The sequence below is a fragment of the Anser anser genome (assembly GCF_964211835.1).
Source record: "Anser anser genome assembly, chromosome: 1".
NCBI classification, from domain to species: domain Eukaryota; kingdom Metazoa; phylum Chordata; class Aves; order Anseriformes; family Anatidae; genus Anser; species Anser anser.
Window position 1 is genome coordinate 1,597,659 of NC_139720.1, and position 27,789 is coordinate 1,625,447.

Genomic DNA, 27,789 nt, shown 5'->3' on the forward strand with positions numbered 1-27,789 from the left:
GCATGGGGAGGTTATGGGGGCACGGGGGGTATGGGAGCGTGGGGCTTATGGGGACAGGGGGACATGGGGGGGTATGGGGGGGTTATGGGGGTAATGGGGGGCATGGGGACATGGGGAGGGCTGTGGGGTAATGGGGGGCATGGGGACATGGGGAGGGCTGTGGGGTCATGGGGGGCTCGTGGGGACGGGGGTGTTATGGGGACGCAGGGTGCTCGTGGGGATGTGTGGAGGGCTATGGGGACATGGGGGGTTGTAGGGACGGGGGATTGGGTTATGGGAATGGGGGGGGGGTTATGGGGACGTGGGGAAGGTTATGGGGGCCAAGGGGGGGGGTCGTTGGGTTAAGGGGTGGCTTATGGGGATGGGGTGGCTATGGGGACGTGGTGGGTTGGGGACATGGGGGTGGGTTAGGGGGCCGCTATGGGGCCGTTGGGGGGGGGGGGGTCATGGGGCTTTTGGGGACGGGGGTTACGGGGCGAGGCGGTTATGGGGTGAGGGCCCACGTGCTGCCCCACCTCCAGCTACGACTGGAGCAGGGTGAGGGGCTCGGGGACGCGGGATTCCTCCCTCCCTCCCCGACAGAGCTTTCGGGGTGAACTTCGTGGGTTTTGGGGGCGCTTTTCTCACCACCCCCCCCCACAGATCTGGGAGGGGCTGGCGCAGTGCTTTCGCCCCGGATTTTGTCGGGTTCGGCTTCAGCGACAAGCCCGTGAGTAGCGGGGCGGGGGGAGCTCGTTTCTCTTCCCATCCCCAATCCCCTCCCGAAAAAGAGCGGGATGTTTTAAAGGCTGGGGGGGGGGGTCGAAGGGATTCCTTGTCCCCCCCCTTCTTGGCTTTGGGGTGCCTCCGGAGCACGCCTGGGCCCCTCTTGGGGAGCTGCTGGCCCAGGACGCCCCGACTGCTGTGGGACTTACCACAAACCCTAGCCCCGAGCCCCAGGCTCTTCCACTGGCGGCTTCATTTTGGAGGATTTGGGGTTGTTTTTTTTTTTTGATGGGCCAGGCCCTCGCGGCGGCCCCCCCGCTACTCCAACTTTGAGCAGGCGAGCGTCGTCGGGGGGCTGGTGCGGCACCTCGGCCTCCACCGCCGGAGGATCGACCTCCTGTCCCACGACTACGGCGATACGGTGTCCCCCGAGCGGCCCACGGTGTCCCCCGAGCGGCCCACGGTGTCCCCGAGCGGCCCACGGTGTCCCCGAGCGGCCCACGGTGTCCCCCGAGCGGCCCGTTCCCATCAGGGGTGGCAGGATTTGGTGCCGGGCCCTCTCCTCCTGCAGCTGAGACGAAGGCCTGGGGGGGTTTGTTGGGCCTCATCCCTCATCTGAGGATCCCCCCCCCAATCCGATCCCAGCCCCTGGGGTGTTTAAATTCCTTCCCAAACTCCTTCGTGTCGAGCTGGGGGTGGTGCGACGCCGCTACCCGGAGGGGTCGTAGCCGCGCGTCGCCTCCTCCTCCTCTGTCCCCAGGCACGAGCACAACAAAATCGGGGGCGTCCTGACCGAGAGCCTCTGCTTGTCCAGCGGAGGGAAGGCTTCCCCGGGTGGCATCGTCCAGAGAGAGGTGACGCGGGTGGTCCTGGGGGCTTGGAGCCCGTCAGCCAAGCGGGTTACGTGCCTGCCCTCCTTCCCTAACGCTGCACGTAATTCCGACACGGGGAAATTAAAAAAGTAAAAGCGCTCCGGAGGGGCAGGATTCGCCCTCCTGGCCGACGCCGAGCGCGATGCCCGCCTGCTTTCTCCTCCTGCCCCAGGTCCTCAAGGACGGGGGCCCGCTGTCCCCCGTCATCACGCGGCTGATGAACTTCTTCTCCAGAGGGTGAGCCGGGGCGCCGTGCTTCCCGCGGCGGGTGGGACGGGCAGGGAGGGGGGCGAAGGCAGGAATTTGAGGAATTTGGCAGGGGAGGGATCCCCGGGATCCGCCCCAGCAGAGTTTTGCCCCTAATCTGAGTGACCTCGGTCCCACGAGCTGTTCCCGTTGGGTTGGCAGAGCATTTAATAATAAACCACGTGGCTTTCCTCCATGCCCTAGACTCCTCCTCTCCTGCAGGTGAGACATCACGGGGGCAACAAAAACCCTAAACCACTCTACCTACAATACACGAGCAAAGAAATATCTTCGCCAGCTGTTACAACCCCTCTTTGATGCCTTCGGGGTGCCTCTGGGGGATGACTTGCGGCTCCCGAGGGATTCACGGCGGAGGGTTGGGAGCGCTCGGCGCGTCTCTGCCATGGGCTCGGGCCCGAGCCGCGCGCTAACAGGGCTGCTGCCCTTCTGCCCCGGACCCTCCTCAGGCTCGGGGCCGTCTTCGGGCCCTACACGCAGCCTTCGCAGGCTGAGTACTGGGGCACGTGGACGGCGGTGAGGACCAACGACGGCCATCTCGTGGTTGGCAGGTGAGCTGGGAGCGCCGCGGGAGCTCCTCGGTTCGACACCAGCAGCGTGCCCCCGTCCGCCGGCAGCGCCTCGGAGCTTGTCAGAGGTCTGGGCACAGGATGCTCGGAGCCTCCGGGTGCTTCTCTTGGGCTTTGGGGTCACTTAACCCCCCCAAAAAAGATGTGGGGTGTGATGGAGGAGCAGCTGGGAATGGGACGGGGGAGGGTGACGCGTCGTGTGGTGGGGCAGCGAGGGGGGACAAGGAACAGGGCCGCTGATGGGGAGAAATCTGGGGGCACGGTTTGAATTTTGGGGGGTTTGTTTGCAAGCGGAGCTAATTCTGGCTCTCTCCAAGCTTGGGGTTTTCGGAAGGACCTCGGGCTGGTGGTGTGAGTTTGGTGGGGCTGGTTTGTGTCCTGCCCGGCACGCGGACTCCTCTCCTCCTGCTGCGGGGGCTGCAAAGACAGCGGGGGACAATCTCCAGCCAAATCACAAAGTACAATAACGATAGAAAAAATAAAAACCAGGCTCTCCGAAGGGCGCTTGTTGCCTTCCTTTTGTAACAAGAGCATTTTATAACTAGCCCAGCCACGGGGCCGATGCGCTGCCCGCTTGGCAGTCCCCTTGGGGCAAATTCTTGTAATATCACTGCCGGCTGCACAGCTTGGCCCACAAATAGCTCCAGCCCCTGAAACGCCACAAGCCCGAGGGTTCATAAACCAGGGGGTTTATTTAGCACAGCTTCCCGTCCTTGGAAAGCTCCTGAAAACCCAGCTGACGTGAACATGCTGGTTAAAAGTGGGAGCCCGGGCCTGCTTTGTAGGAAGTGGGGCCAAAGCCACTGTTTGCCCTGGTGCCGGAGCGAAGCAGCGGGGGTTTTACGGAGCCTTGGGGGTGCTGGTTGGTGCTTGCCTGAACACGAGCCAGCAGCGTGCCCAGGTGGCCGAGAAGGCCAAGGGCATCCTGGCTTGTGTCAGGAACAGTGTAACCAGCAGGAGCAGGGAGGTGATCGTCTGTGCTCTGCTCTGGTGAGGCCGCACCTCGAGTGCTGTGCTCAGCTTTGGGCCCCTCACTACCAGAAGGACGTCGAGGCCCTGGAGCGTGTCCAGAGAAGGGCTGTGAAGCTGGGGAAGGGCCTGGGACACAAGTCCTGTGAGGAGTGGCTGAGGGAGCTGGGGGGGTTTGGGCTGGAGCAGAGGAGGTTCAGGGCAGACCTCATTGCTCCCTACAACCACCTGAAAGGGAGGTGTGGGGAGCTGGGGGTCGGCCTCTTCTTGCAGGTAACCAGTGACAGGACCAGAGGGAACAGCCTCAGGTTGTGCCAGGGGAGGTTCAGGTTGGAAATGAGGAGACATTTCTGTCAGAAAGAGCAGTCAGGCGTTGGGACGGGTTGCCCAGGGAGGTGGTGGAGTCACCGTCCCTGGGGGTGTTCAAGGAGAGGTCGGACATGGCACTTAGGGACATGGTCTGGTGGTGACATTGGTGGGAGGGGGTGGTTGGACCAGGTGAGCTTGGAGGGCTTTTCCAGCCTTAATGATTTTAGGATTCTCTAAGTAACCCCTTGGTGCTCACTCACAGCCGCGCTGCGCTGCCCGGATGGAGCCGCTCCCCTCCTTTAACAACCCCGTGGCATTTACCTGGGAGCATGAGACCCAAATTTGCTTCCGCCTGATGTGGGGAGGCTGCAAACCCCATCCTCCCAGCTCCCCGACCCGCACTACGGGGCCAGTTCCCCTTTCCCCTGCGATCTGGGGTCAGCCCCGGCCGGGAGGCAGGACTCTGACCTGGACTCCGCAGGGCACGGGGCTGGCAGCAGCAGGGGCTCGGAGCCAGTGATCCGAGCTGCCCTTTTACCTGCTGACTGCTGAAATAACAGAGCGGGCACTTTGCCGAGCTGGGAGCTGACCAGAAGGCTGATTTTTTATTTATTTTTTTTGTTGCTGCTGCACCCGGGAGGCTGACGCGGGTGCAGGGGGCCCTTGGGCGTCGCTGCGAGAGCAAGCTCCGGGCTGCGCAGGCACCTCGTGGCGACAGCAGCGTTATAACGACGGGCTTCCCTTCAGCATTTTGCGGTACGTCAACCAGAGGAAGAAGCACAGAGACCGCTGGGTTGGGGCTCTGGTGGCCGCCTCCGTCCTGCGTGAGTAGGATTTGGTTTTCTTTGGTTTCCGGGGGGGACGTGGGGAATCGCGCCCGTCTCCTGCGGGCGCCGGCTCCTTCCACTCCTCGTGGGAGCCTCTCGTGATGAGGACGAGGAAAAGCTCGAGGAAAGCGTTGGTGCTTGCAGAGGGGGCTGAGCAAAAGCCCTTTGGGCTTCTGGTTTGCACCCCCCCACCGTGTGCTGAGCTGGGCTGGGGGCTTAGCGCCCTGCTGAACGTTCCCTGAGCTCCCTGCTGGGGGTTGTGACTGCAGCAAGCCTCCCCCGGCCTGCTTCGGGATGTTCCCAGGTAATAAAAATTCCGTTCGTGCTGCTTTCTTGCAGCGCATTTAATCTGTGGGCCCCTGTGAATCCGCAGCCGGAGTTCCTTCAGCCGTACAAGTACGGCGCCGCCACCACGGAGCGGCGGCACGCAGCTGGGGTTTCGTTTCGAGGGGGATTTTTGTCTCAGACATTTTCCCTCTGCTCATTTTCCAGCCGGGCTGGTTTTTCTCCCCACCTGTAACCTATGCAGCCAGGCAGCTCGGAAGTTTAGAAACCGTCCCCCGATTTTAGGCATCAAGTCCCGGTTCTCAGTCGCAGCAACCACGCATTCGAAAACCGCGTCAGGCAGTTAAGATTTATTGTCTTTTCCTCCAGTGGACCTGAATTAAAGTCCAGGCACGTGGACCAGGGGCCAGCTGTAGCTCTCACAGGTTGTTGGGGTTTTATTTGGTGCTAAAGCCACATTACAGGCAGCACCCCGACTGCGCAGGAGGGCCCTGTCCCTCTCAGCAGCAGCAGCTGGCTGCAGGCGGAGCCCGCAGCGGTTGCTGCGCTTACCCCTTGCTGCGTTCTTCCCCCCCGAAAAGTGCTTCCCACGTCCACGGTGTCTGTGCTGGATGACCACGTCAGCCACTACCCGCAGCTGGAGGATCCAACGGGCTTCCTGAACGCCTATCTGAGCTTCATCGACTCCTTCTGAGCTGCTGCTTGCTCTCTGTTTACCAAAGTCAGGCTTCGGGGGCAGGAAAAAACTGATTTTATTTTATCTCCAGATCAACGCTTCGCACTAACGACCCGAGCTTTGGCTGCCAACGTGCTGCGTTCACACGCACAGTTAAATCCTTCGAGCAGCGCAAAAGATGAGCCCGCAGGGAGGCGTGGACGAAAATCATCAGCCTAGGAGTCAGAGGGTGCTGACAGCTCCTCCAGCCCTGCCTACCTCACTTCTTGGCCGGCCAGGAGGGCTCAGGGCAGAACAGGGACACCCGAGGGGAAGCGTGACACGAGTTATGTCAGTCCAAGAGCCCTTCCTGCCCTCAGCGGGAGGCTTTGCTGCTTGCCCCAGGCAGCCAGGAGCACGTTCCTAGGAGCAGTGACATGTTTCTGGGTTAGCTGCCCTTGGGAATGTCTTGGGAGCTCCATCGAAGCTGGGCTGTAGCACGCGGTGCTACCGGGGCGACCTTGTGCCTGGTCCCTGGAGCAATACTGGCCCTAGCAAAAGCCAAGGGCTTTTTCAGAGCAATAGCTATTTATTTTGCCACAGGGAGCTGGGAGAAGTGTTTAAATTAGCATTGAAGCAGTATTCCTTCCTCGCCCTGACTTGGTTAAGGACAGAAACGCCAGTTCGTTTCCAGGGAGATGTGTGGCAGAGCTCCCCTCCCAAGGAAGTCACCGCCGGGTCCTCCTTCCTCCTTTTTCTTCCCAATCTTCGACAGCTTTAAGCCCAAAAAAGCTGCAGTGTTCTGTAGTGTTACCTCACGCAAGGCTCAGAGAAGTGTTAGTCCAGAGTAGAAAGGGAAAAACCTTCATGGCTGAAGTTTAATTTCTCTATACAGTGATTTTTGTCTCCTCTATTTCACGCGAAGTCTTCAAGAGACTGTAAATTTGGGGGTTGGCAGATGCTGCAGGTTTTGGGTGTTTTTTAACTGCTTTGTTTTAAATTTATTAAGAATAAGGGGCTTCTGCTGAGTAAACAGCCCCTGTGGAGGGATTTTTCTGAATTGAAGACATGGAAGCGGACAGAATTAGAACAAGAATTTTCTATTTTATTAACAGTAGTTTATATGAATTCCAACCACTTGGACCAGTGTTTTATTTTTCTGTTAATAAAAATTAGTTCTGACAAAAATCCAGTTCCGTTTTCTTACCACCTACCTCTTTTCTTTTCCCTGCTCTACCGCAAGTGGCCAGAGACGCAATAAGTTAGACGGGAATGTGTTAAGTGTCAGGGGAGGAGAGGGCACGGGAGAGGCTCAGTACCAGCCAGCCACTACTGTAACATCATACAAAATATTTACCAAATCGAGGAATAAAAACCTACATGCAGAAAGACGGGGCCGCGTGACAGCTGGGGAACGCCTGGCTGGTGTTTCAAGGGGGTGTTTCCACCACAGCTGAGTCCGCTGGAAAGCTCAGCCCACGGAGGCCAGGATGACATCGACGGGCGTTTCTTCCTTGCTCCTGACCGTCACCTGCATGGTCACGCCGTCTCCTAGAGCGAGCCTCGACCTTACCAGCACGTCGCAACCGCCTCTGTACACACCTGAGGGACAAAAAAAATATATATAAAAATAAACCACCAAAGCATTTGACAGGTTTCTAGTGTAAGGGGCTCAGGAAGTGATGTAGTTCTAACCCAGGAGCAGCCAGCCTGCCGAGTGCGAGGCAGATACAGGCTGTGGCCAGCTGCACGGAGGGTGAAGCGACCCCAAAAAATCCCAAAGGTAACAGATTAATGCCCAAATTAGTCACGTGGAGTCAGCATGAGTTGCTGGAGGGCTAGGCAGATTTAAACGGGCAGAAACGAGGAAGCTGAAGGTCACTTTTAGTTTGGGAAGGCAGCACGCTGCAGTTGGTGGCTCAGCACCCCTGCCGTGAAGGAAGAACAGTCCTAGGTTTATTCCAGAGGGCTTGGAAGCGGCGCTCCTGGAGGCAACAGGCTGCAGGATGAGCCACCTCCAGTCCCTCTCCAACATTACTACGAAAACAGACCTGGAGTTACCCGTTCTGTGCCCGGAACGGATCCAGCCCTGCAGTCGGACCATTATATGCCAGGTCCATTGCAGTTTAACGACTGCACGAAGGTTTTGTGGAGTTCTTAACTTCCAGGGATTGCCCAGAAGCGTAAGCCTGGACCACAGCCAGCGAATAAAAAGTTGTGGGTACTGCAGGCCAAATTTAGGATGTGTCTTCAGAGGCAGGAACTTGAAAACAAAGCGTTCATAGGAATCCACTTCCAAAATAACAACTGGCAAGGAAATAAGTTAGGTGTCTTCTCTGGAAGTTCTTTGGAAGGCTTTGTTCCTGTTCCCCCGGGCAGAATGCCTCCGTGCTGAGGCACAGAGCCTAGCCCGAGCGCACCCACAGCAGCAGGCTGCGAAACCAGCACCGGCTTCATTCAGCTCGCAGCTTTTTACAGAGCAAAACTTTATGGGAGCAGAATCCCCAAACCCGTTTCCCTTCATTCAGGGAAAATCTGTCTGTGTGGGGACAGGGAAACACGGGGCTCAGCAGCGTGAATACGTACCAGCTAAGTAGAGCGTGTGAGAATTTTTGTTCTCTGGCACTTTATCTGATCGCTCGCAGGGCTGCATGCCCAAGAACTTGATGATGTTACTGACAGCTTCTGCATTGAGGGATCGGAAAAGAAAGTTAGCTCCAGGCTGGTGCCAAGCTTTCTGTGAGAGCTGGTTCTCAGTCAAAGAACACTCTCTAAGCACCCACACGGCTTAATCGTTTTTCATTCATGATCTTGGTCGCTGCCTCACCGCCGCAGCTAAGGTGTGATGTCCTTTCTGCTGCCTTAGCCTAGGAACGCACCCTTCCCTTCAACAAGCCTCAGCACGACAGCTCTGCCAAGCTTCTGCTCACCGTAATCCCAAACTACAACAAAAACCCTCGTCACTGGGACAATGTCACATTGGAAGGCACCAAATCCTCCTCCTCCTCTTCCTACCACACTAATTATTTCCCCAGCACGGCAGGTTTACCAGGATTACTACGTGGGTCACCGATAAGTGAGGAGAGACCATCTCACCATCGAGGGTTTTAATTGAACTCAGCGCAAAGGTTTCTTCTTTCTCAAAGTCATCTCCCACTTCTTCCCACGCAGCTGCGAAGTTCGGCTTTAAAACCTTCTGGATGTGATCAGCCACTGTCACCTCCAAGTCTTCCAACTGACAGAGAAAAGCGAGGGAGAGTTTCAGCTGCCAGTTACAGAGAGGAACCTAATCTTAGAAAGAGGGGCAGCAGCGTTTTGCCGCGACAACTCTGGCATGCCTGGCTTTAATTTCAGGAGAAATGTATAATACTGTGCTAAAAAGCAGAGGAGAAAAATCGGTATTTGTGGTGGTCATCTGTAAAGCTTAAAAACATACACACAAAATGATCAGAGAGACAAAAGGAGAGCAGAAAACGGGGCAAAGCCCATTCTCAGCCTTACTGGACACGCAAGGAGAGAGGCAGTCTCAGAACCCAGAAGCAGCCTCTACCTCCCCCGAGCCCCAAAGACAGGCGCTTTCCTGAGATCCAGCTTGTAACGCACTGACTGGTACCAGGAACACAACGCAGAGGTGCAAACGCTTGGGGGGTTGGAGAAAAAGGTTGGGAATTTATTGCTGCTTTCACGTCTACACCCACAAATCTCGTCTCCACAGGACACTAAAGTTAAACGAACTTTAGGCAGAAGCTTATTTTTGGGTAAGGATCTAAGCAATCACAAGCTCTGGGTATTTTGGAAGTGTTTCAGGCAGATCCCCCTGTTTTCTCTTACTGGCTTCAGGCCTGAAAGGAAACTGTCAGCCCAACGGCCAGAATTAGTGACAGGAGAAAAGAAAAACGGTCCTGAACTCACCACGTACTCATCATCGTAGCCATCTTCTTCTGGCACTCCTGTGTTCGGGTCACAGTCCCGAACGGTGAACTTCATCGTGCAGCTGAAAGTACAAGCAACTGGGGAGGAAAGGGAAAGCCCTCACAGGTTAGTAGCGCAGTTTCTTCTGCCTGAGCCCTTGCTTCCCAAAAAGGATTGGGAAGAAAATAAGTTAGCTCTTCCCGGAAGATACAGACACGGCAGCGGTCAGAGCACTTTTCTGCCTCACGTAAAATTTCCCCCAGGCTCCAAGATGAAGACTAAAGGAGGATCTCAGGGGAGGAGTATGCCAAGGCCGTAGCGTAACAGGCACTGGCCCAAGGACTTGCAGGGTGCTGCAGTGCCATCGGTCAGCACTAGCCACCAGCAGAAACCCTGCAAGGATTTCTGACAAGCGGATCACGATCCAAAAGCACGGTTCAGGGAATTCAGACTGGTTCTGATCTTCTCTGGTTAAAGCGTTAACCAGGAAATCCACCTCGCTGATAAGCCGAGTCACGTTAAATCAACTCCAAATCCAGCAGAGGTTCTTTTGTGTGTGAATAACTTAAGAAAGAAGCTTTACGCACATGAAAATCACTCACTCCTAAATTTCACAGTAGTTTCTAATTTTCTAGGGGGAGGAAAATTTGCACAAGCTGAATTTGCAAAGGCCCAAGTTACCAGTCATTCGTCTCCACCTGCGTTTTCTTTTGACTGAGTCTGTTCCTGAGCACTACCAAGCATCCACGTTTTCAAACGCGCTGCTTTCACTGACTCAAGCGAACACGTTCAGTTTCCTGTATCACCTGCGTGCTCTCCAGTCCTCATTACCAACTCATTTTTAATCACCCGGTACCAACGATCAGTTAAAAAGCACGCACACTGTTCTGCACAAACGTAAGTCCTGCATAAAAACCAGCAAGTAAGACACGTGAGGAAAACGGCGCTAGAATCTCAAGCATGCACTCACCAAATCCCACACCCTGAACATTGTAACACCTGTTCTCAAAAAGCTTTCTTTTCCTCGCGATTTATTTATTCCCTCACAGTCGTTACCTGCAGTGGGGTCATCCTGGGGCATCTGCACGAGGGTGTAACACATGCCCGGCTGGTTGTAGGGCAGGCTGGGTGCTGGGATGCAACAGATCACATCGTAAGCGTCCGACGGCTCCATCTGCACAGTGACTCTCTCTAACAGCTGATCGTTCAACGTGTTTGTGCAATCAAACTGCAGAAGAATAAATTGAAGAGGACTCAAGCACAGGAGAAACATTTCCAATCCAGTTTTTCCCAAGTCAGTCTCGCTGCACAGCTTCTCTTCAATTTTACCAGAATTCTCTAGCAGATGGATATGGGTTACAACCCTTTTTTGGATCGTTTTTGAGGCAACGCACACCCTCTTAACTTTACTGTGCAACTCCCTTAAGAGGGAAGCTGTCTTTTTTTAGGGTGCAGTGGCAATGCTGTTCACACTACACCCTGGCCTCACTAACGGCTGACCCCCTACTGCACCCTCACAGGGGCTTTTAATTTCCCTCACCTGGAAAACAATGTGATTTGTGAACAGGTGTTTAATACAACGGACAAAATACTCTGTTTCTGCTTCTGTGAGCTGCACCGGTTCTGAAGACTTGAATAACGGACCCAAGCTCTTAAACTCTGGAATGGCCGCCAGTTGCTCTGCACAGAAAGGAGAAGACGACGACAGACACTCAGCGACAGGTTTGCTCGTTGCTCCCGCCTCATCTGTAGCCATCCTCCCCCTGCTTCAAGCACCGGACACCCGCTGATCTCCTCTCGTACCTTGGAATATATCCTGATGCGAAGGAGCAACTTTCTCAGGCTTGCTGGTCACTAAGGCAATCTCTGTGATGAGAAAGCAGAGACATCGCGCTGTCAATTCCACAACGGGGAGTTTTAAATGCCTTTGTAGCTCCACTAAAAATTCATTAACCTGCAGCGTTTCACACATCCTGCTCCTTACCACTGCCAGCTCCTCACACACGCTAGAGTATTTTCTGCTAGGCAATACTGGATTGTAAGAAGAGAAGAGGGGAGATGTTTGAGTCACGATGAAGAAAGTGCACTTTAGTCTGGAACAGCCAGCAAAAAGCTCACCACACACTGCGTGACTGCTCCAGCTTCAGCATACAACATGACCACCGCCATGATGTACGAGAACAGCAATTTACAAGACAAGCTGCCGTTTCTCAGAAGGCATTAACTTATTTACTCTGCGTGAGAGCACATAACCCCTGTAATTCGAAATTACGCAGCTGCTATCTCCCATATCTAACAGATAGGAAGGGAAAATGAGAAAGGGGGGAAAAAAACCTTCTCTAGAAAGCTTGTGCAAGGTCAAGATGCAAGAATTGTGCAAGACCATGGAAGAAAGCCAGCGAAGTGACTTAGCGCTTCTGGAACGCGCCTTTTCCAAACATCTATGAGCAGATTAATTCTGATGATGTACAAACTCCCATCCGATAACAAGACTAGCTGAACGAATAATGAAATCTTGCCAATCCGTATTTCTTTGGAAGAGGTTCTGTTTTTCCTCTGTGAAGATCGGGCAGGCTTACCTACACAGAGCCCGTGACACTGAACTGTGAGGCATGCAGCTGAGTCACCCCCGTCTTGGCCTGACCCCACTGCGAGGGCAGCAGCCAAGTTTACGGGCATCAAATATCATTACGGCAACGCGAACGCTGCCAGTCTCTCCTATTTAAAGGAAGCCTGAGCGTTACCTGCTTTCTGTTCAAAGATCGGTGCGGTAGCCAGAGGAACTGTTTTCATATCAAAAGGTTTGTCGGAAGGCTCCAGTGTATACTGGTGGAGGGCTTTCTCCATTCCAGGAACAGAGACGGTCAGCCCTGCAAAGCAGAATCACAGGCAGAAGATTTCAGTTTTAATGAGGTTCACTGCCCCAGAATCAACAAGGTGCCAGGGTCTGAAGAACTTATCAGCATTACATTTCCGTCCCTCTTGAGATCAAGTAAGGAAAATTATTTTAAGAGCTCTTCTCTGTAGCTCAGGCTGCAGAGCAATACTCTTGCATGGAATCTGCTAAACAGATACGGCTACAGCTAAACAGATACGGTTTGGACTTTGGCTAATAAAAAGCTGGCAGAAGTACTTTCGCTTCTCGGCAAACACATACAGACACTTGTATACACGCACACGTGTGAAGTACTTCAAGACACTGCATAGAATAAAAAAGTTGCTCTGAAGATGACAGAGACTAAGTTGCCACTCCAGAGTATTGGAGTCACAACAGTTCACTTGAGAGAAGTCACATTGCAATAATCTTAATCATTAAATACTTTGCTGCACAATCACTCTGGCATAAACTCTAATACATCTTTTTATAACCAGCCCTCACAACGAGATATGTCATCCGCATTTTGCAACGGAGAAGACGGTGCAAAGGTTAAGAAACTTGTCTCAAGTGACGGAAGAGGCAATGATGAAAAAAAAAAAGCCCAGCCCATATTCCTGCTCTGTTTACCCAGACGATCCCTCCCATATTTTGCTAAGTCTGCCATTCTCAGTTGACACAAATCCTTTGAGGAAAGCACTAGTGCCAGAAGAAACACACGGTTCCATTTCTTCCAGTTATTCTGACCCAAGTTACCCCCAGACGCATCACAGAAAATTATTCTTACAGCAACTAAACCCACCCATAATACGGAATGTGAAATAACAGCTCACACTTCAGGCGTGCACACATTTCTTTCTACCACTGACCATTAAAAATATAAGCAGCATTCAGGGCTATCTGTCTCTGCTGAAGTACATTCAAGTAGAAGGTTGCTCTGTCCCGAACTTCGTCATCGCTGTCCATCATACACCTGGTTTGGGGAACAAAAGGACAGAAGGCGGCTTGCTCAGGACGTTGTGAGAGCTGAGCTGCAAATGGCACTGACCAGGCTGGGCTTGATACTGCAGCGATAGTCTGAGCTCTCCTGATGGATTTGCAAATTGTGGAAAAAAAGCATTCAGACAACACGGTAGCTGTCACACCCACATGTGCTGACCAGAAAACGTAAGATTTTAAAAGACGGGATATTTCACTCAGCTCTTTCAGTCAGAAGATGCTAACCTGAAGCTTGTATACAAGTGCCACACTAGAAAAACCTAAGGCTAAAGGAGATGCACCAAAACACCTCACACACGTGGCTAGACTACAGAACGCACACCTGGAGCCTGCATTTTATGGCTAACTGCACCACGCAGTTGCCCTTTTTTTTTATTAAACAGCTTTGTTTTGAGATAAAAAAGGAGAAGAAAAAGATTACGAAAACCACCGTGTTAAAGCTGCTTGCTATTTCATACTGAAAAAACGTCCGTGTGCTCAAACATTCACCTAGTTTTTCCCAATTACAGCAGGTGCCTTATAAAAAGAGATCCTCTCCCCCCTCCTGGCAACTTATTCTGTTTTTTCTTCCACATTGCTCCGGTCACTTGTCACTGCAGTTCTTCACCTGCACCTATGCCGAGGTTGCCTTTTTCCTGAAGCGTTTCATAATTCGAATTATTTATTTCGCCACAGAAGTCAGTCATAGTCTGGGTTTCTGGTACACTATGGTGCTACACACAGGAAGAACGTGACATTTACGGAACAGACAACTTAGGAAGGTTGGGTGGTCTTAGCGCAACGCGCACAAAGCTGCAGAGCTGGAACACCTGAGACCAGCCACAGACCTTTTACTATTTATGAATAACATGGACATCTATTTTCTTGCTTCAAAGGGATGCAAAAATGCACATTTATCGAATTACTGTAGATTTATTACCCACTAAGGAAAATTTTCACATCAGGTTAACTGTCAGATGATTCCATAACCCACCACATCCTTTGTTTACGCGCATTCAGCAGCCCTGCGTTCCCACCAGCCAGGAAGGAAGGCAGCCACCCGCTCAGCAGACCCAGCACGCGTTCCAGCCTGGCCTAACTTCCTTCTTTGTGGAGCAAAGCACCCGGTGTCACCGCTACTCAGCCCCTACACGGCACAGTGAGACCCACTCACCTCTGCAAAAGCACCAAGATGCTTGGAAGAAGACTCTCGTTCTGGGCACCAAACTTTGCCAGCGCGCTTACAGCAGCTGCAAGAGCAAACAGGGCGGCATCAGAGGTGCGAACGCTACACGCAGATTTCACAGCAGACCCAGAGCGTTGTGCATACTGCTGTCCCGAAGTTCCAGTCACAAAGGTTGTCGCTTCCACGCCACAAACTCGTTAAAGATACGGAAAGATTAAAGTATTTTTATATTTTCAAAAGGAAATAGTTTGACATTAGGGACTAACAGGCCAAGGCGAGCTTGACCGCCCTACAACCCTGTTGCAAGAGAATCCTCTGCCAGATGAGGTTAGGTCAAGCTCCACAGCTTGTTCCAGTCTCTGGCCCCTCTACCCTTAGCAGTGGCTCACACTCCTGGCTATCTTTGTTTTCCACATACAGATGCATCCAGTGGTGGGCAGGGCCAGCGACTCTGCAAGGAGGCGAAACTCCTCAGCAATCACCTAAAGCGGCCTGTCCAAACTACTCTCATTTCAGCTCAGCTCTGCCTTTGATAAATTCCACATATACAAACAGAAAGTTCAGTAAGGAAGTAGTCTTTATGGCCTTGAGAGTTAAAAAAAAAAAAAAAGAAGCTATATGATGAAATATCCGTACAGAGTACGGTCTCAGAGGGATGCTTTCCATGTGTTCCCAGGTTACAAGTTAGGAAATGGTGACCAGAAGAGCTGTCATCAAAAACCAAACGCCAAGAAGACCATACTGTATTTGTCAGCTCATTTTCCTTCCTCCCTCCCCAGCAGGGCTTCCTCCTCCAGCACTCTGGAGATCGAGCCAATACCTCTCCAAAACCAGGCCCAAAATGCGAAAAAAAGACGCCACACTCTAAAGGGTTCGTTGTTGAGGCCCTGCAGGAAGGAAGCGTCAGTCTGCAACAAGCTTCTTTTTTTTTTTTGAGGAATCCTTAATCTTGAGCACGGGAGATTTCCAAGCAAACAAGACGAGGGGCAGAAGTCAGACATCACGCCAGCCTTTTAGCTCAACTCACCAGCCCTCACAGCCTCGTTCTCCAGCACCACCCTGTTGAATATGAAGCGGATGTACTTCGACGGGGACGGGGTCCTCGGCCCCTCTTTCCCCAGCAGGTGCAGGATCTTTGTGGCTAGGACGGTGTGTTCGCAGTCTTCGATGAACTCGCAGAGGTGAGCCAAGCCAGATTCCTTACTCTCGGGATTCTCCTCGATGATGCCGATTATACAGTCCACAATGGCTCGCTTGTACTCGAAGCCACCCTGGGAAGAGCAAAGCAAGGACACTCACCCAGCAGGCAGAGCTCAGACTGCAGTTCTACACAGCTCCCCTCATGCCTCAATTACTTCTTTCCATTGAGGAAAACAAAACAAACATTTGTACATAAACAGAGAAGACGAGACAGGCTGGATAATCTAATAGGGTCTTCCCAGTTCCCATCCACCAAGAGAGGCACATCATCACGAGAATTTCCTCAGAAGGGTTTTTAACGCGCCAACTCTAATTCAGAAGCAGATTTCAGACAGGTCTGACCCACAAGATAAACGAGGTCTTGTAAGGCAAGAGACCCTTCACACCATCAGAGCTCCCTGCCCAGAACTACACGGAACGTTTCAAACCTACATCGTCCCTGAGCATGTTGGAGAGGAAGGTCATCATGACGCTGTGTTTCCGCGGGTATTTCTGGCACAGAGCACTGATAGCCTGTACTACCACTACCTGCAAAACAACAGAGAAGGACGTTAGGCACACGCATTTTGTTTTTCTAAGAGCAGCACAGCCTTCTCCCTATCTCGAACTGTCGCTTTGACAGATTACTTTCTTGTACAGGAAGGATAAAACCTGATGGTGTACTCTCAGCATGGATTGCTAGCAGGCTCTGTGCTAGCAGGCTGCAAGACCTGGCTCTGCTCGAGGGGCTGTATTCAGATGTCATACGGCAATTCCAAGGCCCACCTCTCCCTCTACCCAGTGAAAATCCTGACCTAATTCTAACTTTAATAGGTAGATCGTGTCACTAAGGCTCTTTGCAATTTCAAAGCTATCTAAAACTTGGTTCTTGCGCTCATACAGATAATACGGTAAAACCACTGTGCAATAGTGGACATGGACTTTGTAGGCATGCTGTGCTCCTCAAGGCAACTCCGCAGTGTAAGAGGGACAGGTACAGACAAACAATCATCCTTAACCACGTTATCACCTGAATTCACAGTGATTAAACTTAAATTAGTAGTGTGAACTGTAGGTTTCCTATCAGGCTGAAGTCATAGAGACTTGATTAAGACAGTTAAAATCCCTCTCCTAAGAGGCAACCAGAAGACGGTACAAAGTTTTATAGGAAACAGCGCAGGAGCCAGGAATCTACCAAATGATGTATATCCTTTTTCAGAGCGGAGAGAGGAAATGGAAAAGTGTATTTTGACAGTTGGAAAACACAGAACCACACCTTCAGAATTTCACATTGGCTTTGCTCGATTAGACTAAGTCACTGAAGGATTAAAAAGTGGGAAAAGCTTCATAAAAACAAGAATGGGAGAAAAACCTGCAGCTGGAAAGAGGAGAGGCCTCCAATGCCACACCTTAAACTCATCTGATATTTCTGACACGAAGGAAGAGATCTGTTTCATGAGCCTGTCTACACTGCTCTCACTCCCTGTCTTCAGCAGGGTGGTGATGGCGAGGGTAGCAATACTGCGGTTGGAGTCCGTGATGAGGTTTTCCAGGTCCAGGTTGCAAGCAGTGACTGCAGATGGATGCTTCATGGCCACCTGTAAAGGAAACAATTTCAAAAGTTACGCGAGAGCAGCGCCATCCTGCAGAGTTCAAAGCTTTCAGTGAAGCAAGTATCAAAGTCCTTGTTTTTTCAAGCACTGCAACTAAACCTACATCGTGCGCTACTGGCAGGATGCAATCAATGCATTTTGATTTCGATTTGCATTCTTGTTTCGGTTTTTGAAATGAACTCCTCTAACTTAAAAGTTACAGCTCATGAGTTCGACAGTCACATAACGTGACCCGCGTCTTGCTCTACTTCTGTGTAGCGTGCTGCCCTGAAACCAGAACGTTATTTCCTTCACACACGCCCTATCCACACTTCTCACAGCATTAAATATCTGAGGCTCTGCTTCCTTACACAGCTGAGAGCTCACAAGTCATCCAGCTACAGCCCGCTATAGCCCTGTGGTCTAGAAATAAGCAAATAAGAGCTTCAGTTAAGAAAAGATTTCTGTCACCCCAGGAAATTTGGCACAGAAAAGCCAATCCTCCAACACAGAGTATTTTGGAATACAGTAATCACACCAGCAGTTGCTGGTTTAGGTGACACACCATTAGGCACTGAAGTCTGGCTTCCTCTGATGCTCAGAGACTTATGCTTGTTTAGAAGATCTCGGAAGCACTCACTTTATTAAGGGTCCGTACAGCTGCGTATCTCAAGACAGGTTTGGGAGAACTGCAGAAAAGCTGCAGCACTGAAAATAAAGAACCAAGAGAAGTAAGCGATGACAAAATATTACAGAGAAGAGACTGCTTAACAAAAACTGGCTCCCAGTACTGCCCCTCCAGGCACCCGTAACGTCTGAGGAGCAGAAGGTGAGAGCCCTTATGCCCATACCAGATGAGGAAAGGGAAGTTGCCTTGTGCCAGCACTTTGATATTGAGAGGTGCAAATAGCAGAGTCAGAAATCACCATGAGAGAAAACCAAATGTGGTCTCTTTCAAAAAAAAGGGAGTGGAGAGGGAAGTCTGAGGTATCCACATTCAACTATGCAGATGGCACACTAAACATTTGTGCAGCTCTATTAATAAACTGATTTCTAGTTTCAACAGCTAATTAAGATCAACAGCAAATTTAAAAAAAAAAAAGCTTGTTTTTCATCTTATAACAACAATAGGCTGTCTGTATAGCAGTTAGTGACACATCTTTACTACCTCCTCTACCCAAGTTCTCCTCTACCTTCCTCCCACCTTCCCTTCCTGCAGCTGGAAAAGGGCAGGCATCACCCCGTGCCACCTCTCCTGTCCCCTCTGTAAAGCTCTGGATGAAGAGTAAAAAGGGATCAAGTTGTTTCCCAGCCAGACGCCCCCTAAATCTGGGAGCAATCAGAAAATTTGGGTTTTGAGTCCAGTACTGCAGTTATGCTGTACTGTCTCTGTATCGTGTTTTGCCGCCCTTTCTTTCAGCCATGTCAGCAGGACACAGGGCTCTCGGACCAACCTGAAACAGCAGGTGCCAGCTCCCTCGCTGTGCAGTTTGGCAGGTGGATGATTGCAGAAGCAGCTTCATAAATAACCATTTCGTGCTTATTCCGCAGACAGCTCTCAATGAAGTCGAAGAGTGGACTTTCATGTCTACAAAGAGATGGCATTTCACGTTGTGATGCTGAACTACACGCAATCATTGATGCTGTATTTCGGAGAACTTGGCCGAAAGCACAGTTACTGCCCTGGGTCTCATGTTTCTGATGCTGCCCAACTCATATTTGAGCAATAAGTTTCCTATTTACTATTTTTTTCTTCTTTTTTATATTTATCTTCTACAAGCCAGAACTCCCGCACCCTACAAATAAATACTTTATGGTTAATCATGTATCACGCACCACTAACAAAAACTTCCCGATGAAATTGTTATCAGTGAAAATTAATTTCTCAGATAACTCCTCTGCTAGTATGAGATCAGAATAGAGTTCCTTTTGTTTTTATCACCGTAATATAGATAGATCCTCACCGAGTTGGAAAGACAACGAAGTAGGCAAAGTACAGAACACTCCTCCCCTCCGGAGATTATTCTGCAGTTTTAGTTGTACTCTAAAGTGAGTTCTGGTGTGGTGCCAAAACAAAAACACACAAAACTCACCACACAACTACCAGACAAACTGCTACTCAGTTCAGCCTAGCATTCTGCTTTTACCTGCGCATCGTTTTTAACACTGTGGCTCTGTGTGTAGACTTCCACATACTTAAAAAAAAAAAAAAAAATCCGAGCTACTGTTTACCTCAAACTACCATTAATTTTGTAATTCACACCTTGCTTCCTACTCACCCCTCTTCAGATTCCTTCAGGAGTTTGCTTGCAATTCGGATCAGCATGCAGTACGCAAACTGGGATTTCAGGCCGGACTTTGTGAACTTATTCAGCATTTTGGTAACTGCGAGGCGATCATTTTTTCTAAGGTGATAGAGCAGCCCCAGAGCATGGTACTGTTAGATCAGAAACAGATGTGCACAGGAACACATGAGGATATTAAATGCATAATGCAGTTGGAAAAGGCAGATTATCAGCCCTCTTCTGTGTCTTACAATTGCTGTTTCCTAGCAGAAGTACCTTCTAACCTCAAATGATCTGAGTTTCCTGACAAATAACAAAGATCTGTTGTACTTCCTTTCCTTTCCCGCCTACCCTCAAGAAAGCCTCAATACATTTTTAAAGATCAAAGGAGTCATGAAGTTAGTTTACTTCATTTTCTCTCCATTAAACACCAGAACTTCTGAGGCTTCGGCTTAACTATAATACACCGTAGCACTTGCTTTTCTAGTATACTTAATATCCACGGTACCCCAAGCCCTTCAAATCATAGTTGACCACACAAAAATCCTTGAGACATTCATGTTTAAAGTACAAAGGAACATTTCCAATTTCTTGCAGTGTTTTTTTCTTGCTTTGTTTTTTTTCCATGAGACTGATTCACAGTAAAGCTTAATGAAGCTGCTAACTGGGCACAAACAAAGCTGGTATTGTAGATTTGTTTCTGATTGTTAGTCGTAAATAAATACTGTCATTTCCATAACTGTTTGGAATATTTATACAAAGATTTTGCTAATATGGCTATCACAGATATTTGGGCTATTCCCTGCGGTCCTGCAATAACTGGCGAATTTTATGCAGGCCAAGATGAAAGATACTGGTATTCTGGAAAGCAGAGAGATTTGTGAAAACTCAGATTCAGAGCCCTTCTCCTGCAATACCTACTGTGAAACCCGTCAGCAGCATTCCAGCTATCAAAAGACCCACAGGGAAAGGGCAGAGGATTGCACTAAAGAGCCACTTACTAATTGTCTTGCACTGGGATTGTGCAGAAATCCATGGTTTTTGACACTGTGGAATCATTTCCCTCAAAACAAAACCACTGTTTTTAAAAGAATAAGGAAAAATGAATACCAGTTCCTTTTTCTAAAGCTATTATAAGAACTTCCAGAATACCATTAAAACCCTGTAGCGTGTTTACAGCTTCCTGGGGCAGCCCCCCGAAACGTACCTGTACCATAATGTTGTCACTAGAAGCTGCTTCTTGAGCTTCGTTGATCCACCGTTTGACTACATCGTAACTGATCTTCATCATGTGCTGGAAGAAGCCACAAATTGAGACTGCAAACAAGCTGATAGCAGAAGCACCGTGAAGTACCATGAGCCTTGTTTTTCGGTTTCACTACTTCAAGACCATCTACCGCTTTATTGCACACTACTGGTAACGAAGAATAACTCCCAGATACATATTTAGGACACGTACAATAACTCCCAAATTACACAACAGGACGCCTGTTTCAATAAAGCGAGAAGTAACTCAGAGATTTTGTTTATGTCCAAACCAGACAGAAGACAAACCCGGGGCAATCCATCTACCTGCTGCTAGTTCAGGAGGAGGCCTTCAGTTGTCAGTATTAATACAGCTTCACTTGCACCCTCGGGGTCTTGCACAAGCCCTGCTCTACCCTATCAGCTAAACTTCTTAGCTCCTGTTTTTTATTTATTTCTTTCCCAGTGCAACCAGTCTTGTTATCCTACGCACCTATAAACCACTGTTTTTCTTCCATCTCAGTCTCAGACTATCATGCTTTCACTTGCATTTTCTCCCTTTAATAAAAATACTAAATTAACAAGGTCTTTTCCAGCCTTTTCTTGAAAACGATGGAGAGAAAATACACGGCAAACTTCTTCACCTGGCCCCCCTACTAGGTATTAGCAAAAATAATCTTGAATTGCAGTTGTACCAGGGCAGCAATTTCAATGATGTGGGTTTTGCACAGCACAAAGCCGGCTGCTTTTACTTTCTGTTGCGTAACTTAAACGTTCTTTCAGTCATCGGTGCCAATTCTTTCCCAAAACGGGGCAGGTTGCTTTTACTTACTCTCAGCAAAACGATCAGCACTGATCAGCACTTTTATGGCCGTCAGTGTGCTTGACGTTTAAAAAGAAAGACAAGTCCCTCCCCAGACAAATCAATGTTCTACATTAACTACACGCAGAGATAACCAAGCACTTGGTGCTTGAGCGATACAACCGAAGTACTTTAAAACAAGAGAAGATCGAGGAAGGAGACAGAGAGACTACTTGAGACAAAGGAAACTCCACTGCTGCTGTTTATGTCTATTTTCCAGCGAGAAGACAAAGAGGAGTCCTATCAAAGGAAAGGGAGATGAGGAAAGAACAAAACAAAAGCCAAGCAAAGCTGCACATGCAGCGGACTAGCCTTCCCAGCCACAACACAAGGCACAGATTTACAACAATTTACTGCTGTACTTACTAAGGAAGACACCAGTGCAGAACTAGACACACTGGGGACTTTGTCCACAATGGCTTGCTTCATGTATCTCTCGATGGCTTGTAACATCGTACCCTGTGAGAAGAGGGGGAAAGAAAGCATTGATGCTCAACCCCTGGGGGTAAAGTATAAACGCTACGACAAAAACAAATGCACAACATGTTCAAAAAGCCCTCAGAAAGACGCCTCACCTAATTCTAAAAACACAAGGGAGACATCAGTGCCCACTCCTGAAGATTCAGCAACACAAAGCCCACAGCAAGGCAGTCTCCGAGCAGAAACCAGAACTCCAAAGCTCCTGATTTTTAACTCCACCTTTACAGCGCCACAGCTCCAGAGCCTCCACATCAGCACAGGGCTTCGGAGCAGTCCTCCCTGAAGTGGAAATTCCCCTTCTACTCTAAGAAAGCACCCTGCTACAGAGTAGTTAATTTGATTTTAAATACACTTCTCATCTCTCCAACGGAAGCGTTTTGTACTTACATCAGTGATCCTGCACAGTGCTCTGATGGCCGGGCCTCGGTATACGTCTTCCTTCCCTGTCATGTCTTTGGTCAAACTGAAATAATCAAGGACAACCTGTTAACACTTCTTTAGGATCTCAGTGTCTCAGTCCTTTTGCAACGCTCCGCTCATCTCATTTACCTATCCTTCAAGCTGTTACCACATAACTGCCAAGATACAGTAGAAACAATTTAATAATCAGCTATTTGAAAATTATTAACATCAGATTCTATAGAAATACAGAGCATTACAAAGATATGTAGTCCATAAAATTGCTCTACCATGGAGCCGGTTTATTTAGCACAGCCGTTCTTCTTTCTACCTCATAAAATTTTGTTTGCTGAACAGCTTCAATCAACAAAACCAAATTCTCTTAGCAAAAACCGTACCTCTGGAATTTGTTCTCACAACAACTGTCACTTCTACTCTACAGTGATAAAAATTGATAGTTCAGTGCTGGAACGAGCTGAGTTTTGCTCTGTTTTCCGTAATTGTTCTCACAGCAAAGCGAAACAGAAACCACAGGTTCAAAACATCAGACAAACAAGCAAAACAAATCGGCTTCAAAACATCAAGAAAGACAAAAGCATCAGCACCAATAAGGTGGAAGAAAAAAGAAAACACACAAAAAATAACAACATATTAATAAAATGTATATAAGTTTTTTGTTTGTTTTTTTTTTAAGGAAAGCATAACAACACAGGAGGAAGAAATTAACACTTCATAGGTGGCATGGAACAACTTGTTTTCCCTTGCTGTATCCTTGCACAATTACAAAAAAACCCTAGTGGTTAAAACAAACATGTCAAAATGTAGCTAATTGTTTCAGAGCTCTGATAGGGTAGCTGCAGAAAAGGGCATACCTGCTTGTGACAATGATGACATCCTCGGAAATATTGGCCATCTCTTTGATAGTAAGGTAACACATTCGTCTAAGGGTTTGCTGTGAAAGCGAATTGCAGAAAAACATTAAACTCAGGCAATTATGAATGAAGACTCCCCACAAGTTTTAGAAGGAAACCAGACACAGCACGCCCCCTTCCCCGCGTCCATACAAAGTCATAAGCACCCAAGTAAAACCCTGATTGAAAGCTGGACGCTGCTCTTGCCTCCTACTATCAAACAAATCAGGAAACAACTAAGAGATGTCTTACAAAATGATAGGACTAACGGAAAGAAAATCTGTGCGTTGTTTATGAGCGAAGTGGCACACCAAGCCTACAAGCAGAAACCTCACAATTACCAGCCAAATGCTTTAAAAACTTCCTCTTTTGTTGCAAAAGAAGAACAGAGATATGCAAAGAGCGCTGCCATTTTAATTCTTTGAAAGCAAATGACATTTTTGCATTAGAAAATACTCTTTCTGCAATATGGATATGGGAGAGGTCACAAAACGCGTTGTGCTTCCAAAATGTTCATTCTGCCTTTTGACAGTTACACACGGAACTCTCTTCAGACAAGTCCCCCCCAAAACTGAAGCGCTAGCTCATCTTAACCAACGTGAATGAAATCCAACCCAGGAAGCATGCTCTGCTAAGTTCTACACCCTCCGCAGAAGAGACCAGGAGAGGACTTTACATCGGGCAAAATCCAAAGTTTAATCCAACGTTTTTAGGATGTTGTCACGCCTCTATTGCATGCTGATTAACAAATACAGCGAGTCGTGCTAGGGAATAGAACCAGCTAAGCTACAAGCAACTTTTTAACTTTCGTTTTGAGAGCTGATTATTTGCAAGCGTAAAAAACATTCCTAACATTATACCGATTGGTATACTAAGCCCTTCTGTCATCATTCACATTCTTTACAACAGGAATTCAAAATAAACCACCAAAAGCAACCTGCAGAAGGAGCTGCGTGTTACTGCAATCATTTCAGTCATTTGTTTCCAAACGGTGAATTGCCTTCAGCAAGTGGTTTGCTCACCTCACCCTCCTCCCACAGCCCAGCACTCAGCTGCTTTGTAATTACTGCAAACAAAAACCAGGGAGGCAGAAAGCGTTAAACGCCAGGCACTTACATCATTAGACTGAAACAACCTAGTCATTGCGAAAAAAGCTTCTGTGGCTTCAGTGGTTCCAAAGTGTTCACCCTGAAAAGAGAATGCGAGAAGTGAGAGGAAAAATAATCCTATCATTATCCAGTAGCCTCCACCTCAGTCCCTACCTCTAGCGCCTACTCACATCCCAAGGATGTTTTCTTTCAAGACTTGTTCCTCATGTGAGGAGCAGTCCCTCCCTCACCTTGTTTCCCAGGGAGTAAGGCCGTCACTGGCACTGTTACCCACTTGGCTTCAGTGAGCGCCACCCACAGCTGTACAGCGCCACAACAGTCGGCCCTGTAACCTCTGGTCCCTCTTCTGAGGTTAGCGTGTCAGCAGCTGGCTTTGCACCACGCTTCTTAAGCGCACAGATGCCCTTGCTTGAAGAGGCACCTACTCGAAGACGACTGGTGCTAATGAAGAGCGAGCAGCGCAGGCCGTCCCAGCCAGCAGTAACCCTGTGTCAAATACCGCCTGGCTCAGGCCACGCAGGCAGGAAACTGTCGTGGTTACCCAGCGTAAAATTCCTTTCCTTACCACGCTTCCAATTTCCCCACAAACAAAATGACACCTTGTTCTCTTATCTCACCTCAGTTATTCCTACTTCAGGCAGGCAACCACAAATGACTCTTAATTGCTCAACGACAGTCAACACAGACCAAACAGCAGCGCGCACTTGGCACTCGAAAAAAGATTTAAAAGCTTCAGGGACATAGACATACCTCACCTTAGTCAGAAAGGGACACGTAATACTATAGCATAAGCACTCTATTTCTTAAAACCTACCTCCTGAGTCTGACAGGAGTTATAAAACCTCTTTCACAATGAAGGTTACCAGAAATTAGCCTTGGGAACGCGCGCTCTGGCTGGCAAGAAACAATCATTACCTGGTTCAGCAAGTAAAGGATCTTGGTAAGTATGTGCAGGCATCTTCGTGGGTTTATGGGGGTCTCATTAAAGATACGCGCCTGCAAGCACAGCACAAATACTGTATTACACTGTAATCCAACACTAACAATTTGTCCTTACCATAAAAATTAAAGCAGTTTGCTTTCAACCGAGCAGCTTATAACTTCATTATTATTCTAAAATGTGTCCCAGTTAACATATTTTTGATGTCCAGTTCAAGTGTGGCCATCTCTTGCGTCTCAACAAGAGACAATGACTCAGTTTACTATTTGGTACTAACACAATAATTTAAAATAAAAGCATAACCTAGAAAATTTCAACTCTGTTCTTTCCTTAGCATCTGTAGCCCAAACATTACTTAGTAATAACCTGTGGGAACAGAAAATTGAAATTAAGTTCCTTGTTGTTGCTGTCTGTACCCCAAAAATCTGTTATTTAACCACACATTCACCTCACCACTTAGGGGAACACAAAGAGAAACAGGAAGACCCATAAGAGAGTATATCAAATGAGAATAGGAAACCAAGCAGGGCATCTCTTCAGAAAGATCTAATTGCCATATGAAAACCCTGATATAGTAGCTCTATGTGCACTTTTACACCCCCTCTGATTTTAAATCAACTATTCAAACTTCGCTGTTCGCATTGCCTGCAAGTTGCACTGTAATTCCTCCTCAAGCTGCTAATTCCCCCCCCGATCAGAAAGGGTTAAGGTACTGTTCATACCTCCTGCAGCACAGCGCTCTTCTCCAAATGCTGGAAAGGATTAGAGCCACTACCTGGACAACAAGAGAAAACTCTCAATTAAAGGAAACCATCCATCACAAACGCCAATAATAAAAGCAACAGAATCGTACATGCAGGAACAGCTCCTAAACTTTACAAAAACACCTCGATGCTACAATGACATTCCTCTTTGAATAACTGATGTTCCCCATCAACAGCTGTGAATCCAATTCCTTAAGCCGTATATTCAGAGGTACAGGAAAAAATGGGTGACAGGCTTTAAACACAGCTGGAGGGTGAGGGAGAAAAGTATTAACTACTGAGGTAGTTAATAACAGTCATTTTATATAAAGCTTTTTTTTTTTTTTCCTAGTCCCCTTTATTCCTTCAGGCACAAGGAGCGCCGAACACAGCAGGATGGGGCTGCTACTCGGGATCCGAAAAACAAGCACACCACTAAGCAGGGCTACTCAGCAAACTCCACAACCAGCCTGGCTACGGCACATCACAAAACCACAGATCCGAGACTCATCTCCGTGCTGTGACTTCTCAACCTTTTAGCCACCCAGATTATGGGGCTGAGAAGTTATTTAGTGGCTAAAACCAAAATCTGCAGGAGGACTTCAAAAATATTTGGGGGCAGAGGGAGACAATGGATGGACAACGGGATGGGACATGGCATGAGGCTCAAATCCATCTCTTGTCCATTTCAACTCCGGTGCACCGTTTGGAGAACCAGCTATGCCAACTATTGCACATCTGGTATCCAATACAGTTTGAATCTCTGCTGGAAAGCAGAGGGAAGCCTTTAGTTTCAGAGGCGGTTAAGAGGAACCATCTTCTCTTTGAGATTTCCGAAGAGCGCCGATGTTTAACTCTGAGCTTAACTCTTCGCTCTGAAGGCATTTAACTTCTTGGAGATGGCACTTCTCTGCGGGCAGCACGCTGACAGCAAAAACACCCCTCAGAACCCCTGCTGCACAGACACAGACCCCTTCAAACCCTGCTCTTGACCCTTTTCCTACCATAAGCACCTTTTAACGTTTAATTCTCCCATCCCTCAGCCCTCACACCCCCAGCGGAGGGAAACTGGGACCGGCACGAGAACCGACCCCGCCGCCCGCTGCTCGGGGCCTGTAACGGGGCAGCCTCGGGGCAGCACCAGCAGCTCCCTGCCCCCCGAGCCCCGACCTGCGCCTCAGGGGCTCCTCACCCCCTGAGGTGCCCGACCGCGGCCCCCCGAGCCCCCAAACGGCCGCAGCCGGGCTGGGGCCCGGCGAGAGGAGAGCCGGTAACGGCGGCAGGCGGAAACCCAATCCCCTCAGCTCGCACGGCCCCGGAGCTCCTCAGAGCCGCTCCCTCAGGAACCCGCCGCCCACCCCCGCTGCCGCCCCGCCGGACCGGGCTCCTCGTCCTTCTTGTCCGCCTTCTTCAACATGGCGCCGCCACCGCCACCGCCTCAGCGGCGGCTCCCGCCCCCTCTCCCCCTGCCGCCTCGCAGCCTGCGATCTGATTGGCTCACAGGACTGCCACTCAAGGCTCTTAGCCTTTCGGGTCCGTCCGTCGCTCCAAGCCACGCCCCCTCCCCTGCTGCGGAGGGGTCGGGGCAGGGACTGAGCTCCTCGCTCCCCCCCCCCCGAGTCTTAAAGGAGCCGCGGC

General features: G+C 49.4%; 2 protein-coding genes across 3 annotated transcripts; one reads left to right on the top strand and one right to left on the bottom strand.

Moving 5' to 3' along the window:
* Window positions 1-486: 486 nt before the first annotated feature.
* On the top strand, window positions 487-6,643 carry MEST (mesoderm specific transcript; the record flags this gene model as incomplete). The annotated part of the gene is made up of 9 exons (XM_083819717.1): window positions 487-491; window positions 1,003-1,297; window positions 1,434-1,559; window positions 1,750-1,814; window positions 2,291-2,392; window positions 4,436-4,512; window positions 5,008-5,139; window positions 5,191-5,212; window positions 5,254-6,643. 9 exons carry the CDS (start codon window positions 487-489, stop codon window positions 5,492-5,494), a joined length of 1,065 nt encoding a protein of 354 aa, XP_083675843.1. The 3' UTR covers window positions 5,495-6,643.
* Window positions 6,540-27,635, bottom strand: COPG2 (COPI coat complex subunit gamma 2). 2 transcript variants are annotated; one of them, XM_083841172.1, is made up of 24 exons: window positions 27,532-27,635; window positions 26,131-26,183; window positions 25,384-25,464; window positions 24,476-24,547; window positions 23,321-23,400; window positions 22,437-22,512; window positions 21,936-22,028; window positions 20,670-20,756; window positions 19,457-19,614; window positions 18,632-18,765; window positions 17,818-17,885; window positions 16,995-17,183; window positions 16,039-16,134; window positions 15,434-15,677; window positions 14,395-14,470; window positions 13,112-13,215; window positions 12,112-12,237; window positions 11,171-11,233; window positions 10,908-11,047; window positions 10,424-10,595; window positions 9,368-9,465; window positions 8,552-8,690; window positions 8,042-8,140; window positions 6,540-7,057 (listed from the first exon to the last, which is right to left on the bottom strand). In XM_083841172.1, exons 1-24 carry the CDS (start codon window positions 27,566-27,568, stop codon window positions 6,927-6,929), a joined length of 2,616 nt encoding a protein of 871 aa, XP_083697298.1. In that variant the 5' UTR covers window positions 27,569-27,635; the 3' UTR covers window positions 6,540-6,926. The 2 variants fall into 2 exon arrangements, with proteins under 2 accessions (XP_083697298.1, XP_083697299.1); XM_083841173.1 differs by having other exon boundaries at window positions 27,510-27,575.
* Window positions 27,636-27,789: the final 154 nt, after the last annotated feature.